This window comes from Salvelinus fontinalis, chromosome 23 (assembly GCF_029448725.1).
Source record: "Salvelinus fontinalis isolate EN_2023a chromosome 23, ASM2944872v1, whole genome shotgun sequence".
Taxonomy (NCBI): Eukaryota; Metazoa; Chordata; class Actinopteri; order Salmoniformes; family Salmonidae; genus Salvelinus; species Salvelinus fontinalis.
In genome coordinates this window covers 766,730-780,267 of record NC_074687.1, presented here as the reverse complement: position 1 = coordinate 780,267, position 13,538 = coordinate 766,730, and the positions used below count along the sequence as shown (strand labels likewise).

Sequence of the window (13,538 nt, the reverse complement as noted above, 5' to 3'; positions counted from 1 at the left end):
CCCACCTACCTACTTACCCACCTACCTACCCACCTACCTAGCTACCCACCCACCCACCTACCTACCCACCTACCTACCTACCTACCCCTACCTACCTACCCACCTACCTACCTACTTACCCACCTACCCCTACCTACCTACCTACCCACCCACCCACCTACCTACCTACCTACCTACCTACCCACCTACCTACCCACCCACCTACCTACCTACCTACCCACCCACCTACCTACCTACCCCTACCCACCTACCTACCTACCTACCTACCTACCTACCTACCTACCTACCTACCTACAGGAGAGGGAGTTACAATAGGAGATCTGCATTACCTATCTACCTACACACCTACCTACCTACCTACCTACCTACCTACCTACCTACCTACCTACCTACCTACAGGAGAGGGAGTTACAATAGGAGATCTGCATTACCTATCTACCTACACACCTACCTACCTACAGGAGATGGAGTTACAATAGGACATCTGCATTACCTATCTACCTACACACCTACCTACCTACAGGAGATGGAGTTACAATAGGACATCTGCATTACCTACCTACCTACCTACCTACAGGAGAGGGAGTTACAAAAGGAGATCAGCAACTTATTCAAGTATCTAAACATACACTGTAAAACCTGTTCCCTGACTACTGACATGTAAAACCTGTTCCCTGACTACTGACATGTAAAACCTGTTCCCTGACTACTGACATGTAAAACCTGTTCCCTGACTACTGACATGTAAAACCTGTTCCCTGACTACTGACATGTAAAACCTGTTCCCTGACTACTGACATGTAAAACCTGTTCCCTGACTACTGACATGTAAAACCTGTTCCCTGGCTACTGACATGTAAAACCTGTTCCCTGGCTACTGACATGTAAAACCTGTTCCCTGACTACTGACATGTAAAAGTGTTGAATGGTCACCTGAACAGACTGCTCTCTGAAGGTCTGGATACAGGGGATGCACTTGATGTAGTAGTTCATGTTCTTGTTGCCAAGCAACTGCTCAATCCTGCCAGTCAGCTGTTGACACACTGGAGGACACATACAGACATGGGGTCAGGAAGACATGGGGTCAGGATGGGGTCATGACAGGTCAAACGCTAGCCAGAGGGGTATCCTACCAAGCAAGCTAGATCTACTCAGGGTTATCTAAAGCTAGCCAGCTTCAGTTAGCTTCACATTCTAGCTCAGGCTAATCAAAATAAAAATAAAAAAACATTTTAATCTTTATTTAACTAGGCAACTCAGTTAAAGAACAAATTCTTATTTACAATGACGGCCTAGGAACAGTGGGTTAACTGCCTTGTTCAGGGTCAGAACGACAGATTTTTACCTTTCTAACCACTAGGCTACCTGCTGGTTACAAGTCCAACGCTCTAACCACTAGGCTACCTGCTGGTTACTAGTCCAACGCTCTAACCACTAGGCTACCTGCTGGTTACAAGTCCAACGCTCTAACCACTAGGCTACCTGCTGGTTACTAGTCCAACGCTCTAACCACTAGGCTACCTGCTGGTTACAAGTCCAACGCTCTAACCACTAGGCTACCTGCTGGTTACTAGTCCAACGCTCTAACCACTAGGCTATCTGTTGGTTACTAGTCCAACGCGCTAACCACTAGGCTACCTGCTGGTTACTAGTCCAACGCTCTAACCACTAGGCTACCTGCTGGTTACAAGTCCAACGCTCTAACCACTAGGCTACCTGCTGGTTACAAGTCCAACGCTCTAACCAATAGGCTACCTGCTGGTTACTAGTCCAACGCTCTAACCACTAGGCTACCTGCTGGTTACTAGTCCAACGCTCTAACCACTAGGCTACCTGCTGGTTACTAGTCCAACGCTCTAACCATTAGACTACCTGCTGGTTACTAGTCCAACGCTTTAACCACTAGGCTACCTGCTGGTTACTAGTCCAACGCTCTAACCACTAGGCTACCTGCTGGTTACTAGTCCAACGCTCTAACCACTAGGCTACCTGCTGGTTACTAGTCCAACGCTCTAACCACTAGGCTACCTGCTGGTTACTAGTCCAACGCTCTAACCACTAGGCCACCTGCCACCCAAAATGAAGGAAAATATATCAGCAGGTGTGTGAAATGGGCTTTTAGAAGTGGCGTCTTTATTGTATTACTGCTCGTTGATGCCGTCTTTGGTGTGTTATCAATGCAGGAGGACCTTTTCCCACTCCTATCCATAAAATATTTATCACAATTGTATTTGTCAAACAAAAGTTTTACTGTGAGTTAGGTTTGAAATGCGTTCTGTCATTGATAAATAATGTATTTTAACTTACTATAGGAAATAAAAACAGACTAATCTAGTTCCTCAAATGAAGGGGATGATGGCGAGGTGAGGGAGGGAATCTGATTTCATTGGTCCTCAACTCACAGCTAAGACACTTCATTCAGGATAAATGGAGTTATCCCTGAGTTAGCCTGCCCTGGAGCAGGTTAGTTCTGAATACAGGATAGTGGAGTTAGCCCTGAGTTAGCCTGCCCTGGAGCAGGTTAGTTCTGAATACAGGATAGTGGAGTTAGCCCTGAGTTAGCCTGCCCAGGAGCAGATTAGTTCTGAATACAGGATAGTGGAGTTAGCCCTGAGTTAGCCTGCCCTGGAGCAGGTTAGTTCTGAATACAGGATAGTGGAGTTAGCCCTGAGTTAGCCTGCCCTGGAGCAGGTTAGTTCTGAATGAAGGATAGTGGAGTTAGCCCTGAGTTAGCCTGCCCTGGAGCAGGTTAGTTCTGAATACAGGATAGTGGAGTTAGCCCTGAGTTAGCCTGCCCTGAAGCAGGTTAGTTCTGAATACAGGATAGTGGAGTTAGCCCTGAGTTAGCCTGCCCCGGAGCAGGTTAGTTCTGAATGCAGGATAGTGGAGTTAGCCCTGAGTTAGCCTGCCCTGAAGCAGGTTAGTTCTGAATACAGGATAGTGGAGTTAGCCCTGAGTTAGCCTGCCCTGGAGCAGGTTAGTTCTGAATACAGGATAGTGGAGTTATCCCTGAGTTAGCCTGCCCTGGAGCAGGTTAGTTCTGAATGCAGGATAGTGGAGTTAGCCCTGAGTTAGCCTGCCCTGAAGCAGGTTAGTTCTGAATACAGGATAGTGGAGTTAGCCTGCCCTGGAGCAGGTTAGTTCTGAATGCAGGATAGTGGAGTTAGCCCTGAGTTAGCCTGCCCTGGAGCAGGTTAGTTCTGAATACAGGATAGTGGAGTTAGCCCTGAGTTAGCCTGCCCTGGAGCAGGTTAGTTCTGAATGCAGGATAGTGGAGTTAGCCCTGAGTTAGCCTGCCCTGGAGCAGGTTAGTTCTGAATGCAGGATAGTGGAGTTAGCCCTGAGTTAGCCTGCCCCGGAGCAGGTTAGTTCTGAATGCAGGATAGTGGAGTTAGCCCTGAGTTAGCCTGCCCTGAAGCAGGTTAGTTCTGAATACAGGATAGTGGAGTTAGCCTGCCCTGGAGCAGGTTAGTTCTGAATACAGGATAGTGGAGTTAGCCTGCCCCAGAGCAGCTTAGTTCTGAATGCAGGATAGTGGAGTTAGCCTGCCCCAGAGCAGCTTAGTTCTGAATACAGGATAGTGGAGTTAGCCTGCCCCAGAGCAGCTTAGTTCTGAATACAGGATAGTGGAGTTAGCCTGCCCTGGAGCAGGTTAGTTCTGAATACAGGATAGTGGAGTTAGCCCTGAGTTAGCCTGCCCTGGAGCAGGTTAGTTCTGAATGCAGAATAGTGGAGTTAGCCCTGAGTTAGCCTGCCCTGGAGCAGGTTAGTTCTGAATACAGGATAGTGGAGTTAGCCCTGAGTTAGCCTGCCCTGGAGCAGGTTAGTTCTGAATACAGGATAGTGGAGTTAGCCCTGAGTTAGCCTGCCCTGGAGCAGGTTAGTTCTGAATGCAGAATAGTGGAGTTAGCCCTGAGTTAGCCTGCCCTGGAGCAGGTTAGTTCTGAATACAGGATAGTGGAGTTAGCCCTGAGTTAGCCTGCCCTGGAGCAGGTTAGTTCTGAATACAGGATAGTGGAGTTAGCCCTGAGTTAGCCTGCCCCGGAGCAGGTTAGTTCTGAATGCAGGATAGTGGAGTTAGCCCTGAGTTAGCCTGCCCTGGAGCAGGTTAGTTCTGAATAAGGATAGTGGAGTTAGCCCTGAGTTAGCCTGCCCTGGAGCAGGTTAGTTCTGAATACAGGATAGTGGAGTTAGCCCTGAGTTAGCCTGCCCTGGAACAGGTTAGTTCTGAATGCAGGATAGTGGAGTTAGCCTGCCCTGGAGCAGGTTAGTTCTGAATACAGGATAGTGGAGTTAGCCCTGAGTTAGCCTGCCCCAGAGCAGGTTAGTTCTGAATACAGGATAGTGGAGTTAGCCCTGAGTTAGCCTGCCCTGGAGCAGGTTAGTTCTGAATACAGGATAGTGGAGTTAGCCTGCCCTGGAGCAGGTTAGTTCTGAATGCAGGATAGTGGAGTTAGCCTTGAGTTAGCCTGCCCTGGAGCAGGTTAGTTCTGAATGCAGGATAGTGGAGTTAGCCCTGAGTTAGCCTGCCCTGGAGCAGGTTAGTTCTGAATACAGGATAGTGGAGTTAGCCCTGAGTTAGCCTGCCCTGGAGCAGGTTAGTTCTGAATACAGGATAGTGGAGTTAGCCCTGAGTTAGCCTGCCCTGGAACAGGTTAGTTCTGAATACAGGATAGTGGAGTTAGCCTGCCCTGGAGCAGGTTAGTTCTGAATACAGGATAGTGGAGTTAGCCCTGAGTTAGCCTGCCCTGGAGCAGGTTAGTTCTGAATACAGGATAAATGGAGTTATCCCTGAGTTAGCCTGCCCCAGAGCAGGTTAGTTCTGAATACAGGATAGTGGAGTTAGCCCTGAGTTAGCCTGCCCTGGAGCAGGTTAGTTCTGAATGCAGGATAGTGGAGTTAGCCCTGAGTTAGCCTGCCCTGGAGCAGGTTAGTTCTGAATACAGGATAGTGGAGTTAGCCCTGAGTTAGCCTGCCCCGGAGCAGGTTAGTTCTGAATACAGGATAGTGGAGTTAGCCCTGAGTTAGCCTGCCCTGGAACAGGTTAGTTCTGAATACAGGATAGTGGAGTTAGCCCTGAGTTAGCCTGCCCCGGAGCAGGTTAGTTCTGAATACAGGATAGTGGAGTTAGCCCTGAGTTAGCCTGCCCAGGAGCAGGTTAGTTCTGAATACAGGATAGTGGAGTTAGCCCTGAGTTAGCCTGCCCTGGAGCAGGTTAGTTCTGAATACAGGATAGTGGAGTTAGCCCTGAGTTAGCCTGCCCTGGAGCAGGTTAGTTCTGAATACAGGATAGTGGAGTTAGCCCTGAGTTAGCCTGCCCCGGAGCAGGTTAGTTCTGAATACAGGATAGTGGAGTTAGCCCTGAGTTAGCCTGCCCTGGAGCAGGTTAGTTCTGAATACAGGATAGTGGAGTTAGCCCTGAGTTAGCCTGCCCTGGAGCAGGTTAGTTCTGAATACAGGATAGTGGAGTTAGCCCTGAGTTAGCCTGCCCTGGAGCAGGTTAGTTCTGAATACAGGATAGTGGAGTTAGCCCTGAGTTAGCCTGCCCTGGAGCAGGTTAGTTCTGAATACAGGATAGTGGAGTTAGCCCTGAGTTAGCCTGCCCTGGAGCAGGTTAGTTCTGAAGGATTCCTTGCTGTAGAAATGTACCTGGCTGAAAGGTAAGCCACATTCATATGACTGGTTATCTCGAGTTGAACTCAAGAGTAAACATCCAGTATAGAACACCTGATTGGTAGGATACCCCCTCATGGTCATCTTGCCAATGACCATAAGTGCTGTCAAGACTGTACAAACAGATCTGGGACCAGGCTAGGCAAAAACTGTGGGCCATGAGACTTGTTTGAGAAGGAGAGACCATAGAACCAGCCAATCATCATCTCACCCTCTCCAAACGGAAGACTCTTCTGGCGAATCAGAGTGCGGAAGTCCCGTGCTGGATCTACACTGCCCACCTGGTAGAGGAAGACACAGGTCAACATACAGTAGAGAACACCTGGTAGAGGAACACAGGTAAATATATAGTAGAGAACACCTGGTAGAGGAACACACAGGTCAACATACAGTAGAGAACACCTGGTAGAGGAAGACACAGGTCAACATACAGTAGAGAACACCTGGTAGAGGAAGACACAGGTCAACATACAGAACACCTGGTAGAGGAAGACACAGGTCAACATACAGTAGAGAACACCTGGTAGAGGAAGACACAGGTCAACATACAGAACACCTGGTAGAGGAAGACACAGGTCAACATACAGTAGAGAACACCTGGTAGAGGAAGACACAGGTCAACATACAGAACACCTGGTAGAGGAAGACACAGGTCAACATACAGTAGAGAACACCTGGTAGAGGAAGACACAGGTCAACATACAGTAGAGAACACCTGGTAGAGGAAGACACAGGTCAACATACAGTAGAGAACACCTGGTAGAGGAAGACACAGGTCAACATACAGTAGAGAACACCTGGTAGAGGAAGACACAGGTCAACATACAGAACACCTGGTAGAGGAAGACACAGGTCAACATACAGTAGAGAACACCTGGTAGAGGAACACAGGTCAACATACAGTAGAGAACACCTGGTAGAGGAAGACACAGGTCAACATACAGAACACCTGGTAGAGGAAGACACAGGTCAACATACAGAACACCTGGTAGAGGAAGACACAGGTCAACATACAGAACACCTGGTAGAGGAAGACACAGGTCAACATACAGTAGAGAACACCTGGTAGAGGAAGACACAGGTCAACATACAGAACACCTGGTAGAGGAAGACACAGGTCAACATACAGTAGAGAACACCTGGTAGAGGAAGACACAGGTCAACATACAGTAGAGAACACCTGGTAGAGGAAGACACAGGTCAACATACAGTAGAGAACACCTGGTAGAGGAAGACACAGGTCAACATACAGTAGAGAACACCTGGTAGAGGAAGACACAGGTCAACATACAGAACACCTGGTAGAGGAAGACACAGGTCAACATACAGTAGAGAACACCTGGTAGAGGAACACAGGTCAACATACAGTAGAGAACACCTGGTAGAGGAAGACACAGGTCAACATACAGAACACCTGGTAGAGGAAGACACAGGTCAACATACAGTAGAGAACACCTGGTAGAGGAAGACACAGGTCAACATACAGAACACCTGGTAGAGGAAGACACAGGTCAACATACAGTAGAGAACACCTGGTAGAGGAACACAGGTCAACATACAGTAGAGAACACCTGGTAGAGGAAGACACAGGTCAACATACAGAACACCTGGTAGAGGAAGACACAGGTCAACATACAGTAGAGAACACCTGGTAGAGGAACACAGGTCAACATACAGTAGAGAACACCTGGTAGAGGAAGACACAGGTCAACATACAGAACACCTGGTAGAGGAAGACACAGGTCAACATACAGTAGAGAACACCTGGTAGAGGAACACAGGTCAACATACAGTAGAGAACACCTGGTAGAGGAAGACACAGGTCAACATACAGAACACCTGGTAGAGGAAGACACAGGTCAACATACAGTAGAGAACACCTGGTAGAGGAAGACACAGGTCAACATACAGTAGAGAACACCTGGTAGAGGAAGACACAGGTCAACATACAGAACACCTGGTAGAGGAAGACACAGGTCAACATACAGTAGAGAACACCTGGTAGAGGAAGACACAGGTCAACATACAGTAGAGAACACCTGGTAGAGGAAGACACAGGTCAACATACAGAACACCTGGTAGAGGAAGACACAGGTCAACATACAGTAGAGAACACCTGGTAGAGGAAGACACAGGTCAACATACAGTAGAGAACACCTGGTAGAGGAAGACACAGGTCAACATACAGTAGAGAACACCTGGTAGAGGAAGACACAGGTCAACATACAGTAGAGAACACCTGGTAGAGGAAGACACAGGTCAACATACAGTAGAGAACACCTGGTAGAGGAAGACACAGGTCAACATACAGAACACCTGGTAGAGGAAGACACAGGTCAACATACAGTAGAGAACACCTGGTAGAGGAAGACACAGGTCAACATACAGTAGAGAACACCTGGTAGAGGAAGACACAGGTCAACATACAGTAGAGAACACCTGGTAGAGGAAGACACAGGTCAACATACAGAACACCTGGTAGAGGAAGACACAGGTCAACATACAGTAGAGAACACCTGGTAGAGGAAGACACAGGTCAACATACAGTAGAGAACACCCGGTAGAGGAAGACACAGGTCAACATACAGTAGAGAACACCTGGTAGAGGAAGACACAGGTCAACATACAGTAGAGAACACCTGGTAGAGGAAGACACAGGTCAACATACAGTAGAGAACACCTGGTAGAGGAAGACACAGGTCAACATACAGTAGAGAACACCTGGTAGAGGAAGACACAGGTCAACATACAGTAGAGAACACCTGGTAGAGGAAGACACAGGTCAACATACAGTAGAGAACACCTGGTAGAGGAACACAGGTAAATATATAGTACACCTAATAGGAGAACACCTGGTAGAGGAGAACAGGTAAATATATAGTACACCTAATAGGAGAACACCTGGATATACACATACATACAGTACCAGCCAAAAGTTCAAAGACACCTACTCATTCAAGGGTTTTTCTTTATTTTACTATTTTCTACATTGTAGAATAATAATTAAGACATCAAAACTATGAAATAACACATATGGAATCATGTAGTAAGCAAAAGTGTTAAATCAAAATATATTTGATTTTTGAGATTCTTCAAAGTTGCACCCTTTGCCTTGATGACAGCTTTGAACACTCTTGGCATTCTCTCAACCAGCTTCATGAGGTAGTCACCTGGAATGCATTTCAATTAACAGGTGTGCCTTGTTAAAAGTTAATTTGTGGAATTTCTTTCCTCTTTAATGTGTTTGAGCCAATCAGTTGTGTTGAGACAAGACAGGGGTGGTATACAGAAGACAGCCCTATTTTGTAAAAGACCAAGTCCATATTATGGCAAGAACACCTCAAATAAGCAAAGAGAAACGACAGTCCATCATTACTTTAAGACATGAAGGTCAGTCAATCCGGGAAATGTCAAGATCTTTGAAAATTTCTTCAAGTGCAGTCGCAAAAACCATCAAGTGTTATGATGAAACTGGTTCTTATGAGGACCGCCATAGGAAAGGAAGACCCAGAGTTACCTCTAATGCAGAGGATATGATGAAACTGGTTGTTATGAGGACCGACACAGGAAAGGAAGACCCAGAGTTCCCTCTGCTGCAAAGGATAAGTTCATTAGAGTTACCAGCCTCAGAAATTGCAGCCCAAATAAATGCTTCACAGAGTCCAAGTAACAGACACATCTCAACATTAACTGTTCAGAGGAGACTGCATGAATCAGGCCTTCATGGTAGAATTGATGCAAAGAAACCACTACTAAAGGACGCCAATTAGAAGACGAGACTTGCTTGGGTCAAGAAACACGAGCATTGGACATTAGACCGGTGGAAATCTGTCCTTTGGTCTGATGAGTCAAGATTTGAGATTTTTGGTTCCAACCGCCGTGTCTTTGTGAGACGCAGAGTAGGTGAACGGATGATCTCCACATGTGTAGTTCCCACCGTGAAGCATGGAGGAGGAGGTGTGATGGTGTGGGGGTGCTTTGCTGGTGACACTGTCAGTGATTTATTTAAAATTCAAGGCACACTTAACCAGCATGGCTACCACAGCATTCTGCAGCGATACGCCATCCTATCTGGCTTGCGCTTAGTGGGACTATCATTTGTTTTTCAACAGGACAATGACCCAAAACACACCTCCAGGCTGTGTAAGGGCTATTTGACCAAGAAGGAGAGTGATGGAGTGATGCATCAGGTGACCTGGCCTCCACAATCACCCAACCTCAACCCAATTGAGATGGTTTGGGATGAGTTGGACCGCATAGTGAAGGAAAAGCAGCCAACAAGTGCTCAGCATATGTGGGAACTCCTTCAAGACTGTTGGAAAAGCATTCCAGGTGAAGCTGGTTGAGAGAATGCCAAGAGTGTGCAAAGCTCTCATCAAGGCAAAGGGTGGCTACTTTGAAGAATATAGAAATAGAAGATATATTTTGATTCAACACTTTTTTGGTTACTACATGATTCCATATGTGTTATTTCATAGTTTTGATGTCTTCACTATTATTCTACAATGTAAATAGTGAAAAATAGCCTCCCGGGTGGCGCAGTGGTCTAGGACACTGCATCGCAGTGCTAACTGCGCCACCAGAGTCTCTGGGTTCGCGCCCAGGCTCTGTCGCAGCCGGCCGCGACCGGGAGGTCCGTGGGGCGACGCACAATTGGCATAGCGTCGTCCGGGGTTAGGGAGGGTTTGGCCGGTAGGGATATCCTTGTCTCATCGCGCTCCAGCGACTCCTGTGGCGGGCCGGGCGCAGTGCGCGCCAACCAAGGGGGGCCAGGTACACGGTGTTTCCTCCGACACATTGGTGCGGCTGGCTTCCGGGTTGGAGGCGCGCTGTGTTAAAGAGCAGTGCGGCTTGGTTGGGTTGTGCTTCGGAGGACGCATGGCTTTCGACCTTCGTCTCTCCCGAGCCCGTACGGGAGTTGTAGCGATGAGACAAGATAGTAATTACTAGCGATTGGATACCACGAAAATTGGGGAGAAAATGGGATACATTTTTTAAAAAGAGAGAAAAAATAAAAAATAAAGTGAAAAATAAAGAAAAACCCTAGAATGAGTAGTTGTGTCCAAGCTTTTGACTGGTACTGTATATGATAGTGTACTTCTCAGGGAATTTCAATAATTCCAGATGCCATGTTAAGTCCTCTGGCCTACTCTCACCTGTGTGATGCTTCCCTCTGTGATGTCAGCCAGGTTAAAGTCTTCCTCCTCGTCAACTTTGGCCTTCTTGGCATCAGGATCCTCAGTGCTGCAGAGGATGAAGAGAGTCAGTTATATGGGGATATGGTTATGCGTGACTCCTCGCGCCCGCCGTCCTCTCCTCCTTTTGAAAAAGGTCAAAGGTAAACGAGGAGAGGAAATACATGCGCGTGTATGAAACAATCGTCCTTCTCCACTAACGTGTCATGAGGCCAATTCCGTTCACATAGGAGGAATCCCAAAACACATCCCCAAGTCACACTAACGTATAGGAGGAATCCCAAAACACATCCCCAAGTCACACTAACGTATAGGAGGAATCCCAAAACACATCCCCAAGTCACACTAACGTATAGGAGGAATCCCAAAACACATCCCCAAGTCACACTAACGTATAGGAGGAATCCCAAAACACATCCCCAAGTCACACTAACGTATAGGAGGAATCCCAAAACACATCCCCAAGTCACACTAACGTATAGGAGGAATCCCAAAACACATCCCCAAGTCACACTAACGTATAGGAGGAATCCCAAAACACATCCCCAAGTCATACTAACGTATAGGAGGAATCCCAAAACACATCCCCAAGTCATACTAACGTATAGGAGGAATCCCAAAACACATCCCCAAGTCATACTAACGTATAGGAGGAATCCCAAAACACATCCCCAAGTCACACTAACGTATAGGAGGAATCCCAAAACACATCCCCAAGTCACACTAACGTATAGGAGGAATCCCAAAACACATCCCCAAGTCATACTAACGTATAGGAGGAATCCCAAAACACATGTAAAGACATACAACTAACAGCAGCACGTTGGGCGAGCCATTTTCTAGATTAAAGGATAAGCAGCGTATGGTTTTTAAACGGGAGAATGCTTTTCTAAAAGAGCGGATTCAAAGGGGGTGTGGATTATTAAATCATTTCCGTGTTAGCTGCCGGGAGGATCCACCCGGAGGCCGTTGAAGAGATCAAACTCCTCCGTTCTCCTCTAACTGCCTCTCTCCTACATACGCTGCCCCCTTATCGGATTCCGGACAGAGTCGTCGAGGAGAGAACAGACTTTTGCCAAATACTTAAATCTCCCATGGCGTGTTCTACACAACTGATATGATCACAATACTGTTCCCAGCCCTGTTGTAAAGAGATAACTAGTTTAGAACCCATCACAATACTGTTCCCAGCCCTGTTGTAAAGAGATAACTAGTTTAGAACCCATCACAATACTGTTCCCAGCCCTGTTGTAAAGAGATTACTAGTTTAGAACCCATCACAATACTGTTCCCAGCCCTGTTGTAAAGAGATAACTAGTTTAGAACCCATCACAATACTGTTCCCAGCCCTGTTGTAAAGAGATAACTAGTTTAGAACCTATCTGAAACTAAGCATAAATAAGGTGACAAACTAGTAGCTATGAGATTTTAATCACATTCCCACCTGTTCCCAAACAGCTAGAATGTAGACCTACCTGTTCCCAAACAGCTAGAATGTAGACCTACCTGTTCCCAAACAGCTAGAATGTAGACCTACCTGTTCCCAAACAGCTAGAATGTAGACCTACCTGTTCCCAAACAGCTAGAATGTAGACCTACCTGTTCCCAAACAGCTAGAATGTAGACCTACCTGTTCCCAAACAGCTAGAATGTAGACCTACCTGTTCCCAAACAGCTAGAATGTAGACCTACCTGTTCCCAAACAGCTAGAATGTAGACCTACCCGTTCCCAAACAGCTAGAATGTAGACCTACCTGTTCCCAAACAGCTAGAATGTAGACCTACCTGTTCCCAAACAGCTAGAATGTAGACCTACCTGTTCCCAAACAGCTAGAATGTAGACCTAGCTGTTCCCAAACAGCTAGAATGTAGACCTACCTGTTCCCAAACAGCTAGAATGTAGACCTACCTGTTCCCAAACAGCTAGAATGTAGACCTACCTGTTCCCAAACAGCTAGAATGTAGACCTACCTGTTCCCAAACAGCTAGAATGTAGACCTACCTGTTCCCAAACAGCTCCTTGCTGGTCTTCAGTTCCTTCTTCTTGACCACCTCCTTCAGAGGGAACTTCTTCTTCAGTGTCTCCAGGGGGGCTTGACAGCGGGTGGCCACAGCCAGGGGGCGCTGGAGAGCTGCAGTCAACCAGGGGTCCATGGGGGGGAGGGGGGCACTGGGGTTCACCGCCCGATGGTGCAGGCACTGTAGTGGGAGAAGTGTGTTTGTGGGATGTGGTAACTACCTGGAACAGTCTCTGGTACTGAGGGTGTGGTAACTACCTGGAACAGTCTCTGGTACTGGGGATGTGGTAACTACCTGGAACAGTCTCTGGTACTGGGGATGTGGTAACTACCTGGAACAGTCTCTGGTACTGGGGATGTGGTAACTACCTGGAACAGTCTCTGGTACTGGGGATGTGGTAACTACCTGGAACAGTCTCTGGTACTGGGGATGTGGTAACTACCTGGAACAGTCTCTGGTACTGGGGATGTGGTAACTACCTGGAACAGTCTCTGGTACTGGGGATGTGGTAACTACCTGGAACAGTCTCTGGTACTGGGGATGTGGTAACTACCTGGAACAGTCTCTGGTACTGGGGATGTGGTAAATACCTGGAACAGTCTCTGGTACTGGGGATGTGGTAACTACCTGGAACAGTCTCTGGTACTGGGG

General features: G+C 47.3%; 1 protein-coding gene across 2 annotated transcripts in view; it reads right to left on the bottom strand.

Annotated features, from left to right (window-relative positions):
* The window catches only part of xrcc5 (X-ray repair complementing defective repair in Chinese hamster cells 5), a 76,667-nt gene that overhangs the window by 14,553 nt on the left and 48,576 nt on the right, over positions 1–13,538 (bottom strand). For both annotated transcript variants that reach the window (XM_055877519.1, XM_055877520.1), the window contains 4 exons: positions 12,871–13,067; positions 10,830–10,917; positions 5,885–5,954; positions 934–1,043 (listed from right to left, as the gene is read on the bottom strand). In XM_055877519.1, coding sequence (XP_055733494.1) covers positions 934–1,043; positions 5,885–5,954; positions 10,830–10,917; positions 12,871–13,067 — 465 coding nt within the window. The remainder of the gene's footprint in view (positions 1–933; positions 1,044–5,884; positions 5,955–10,829; positions 10,918–12,870; positions 13,068–13,538) is intronic.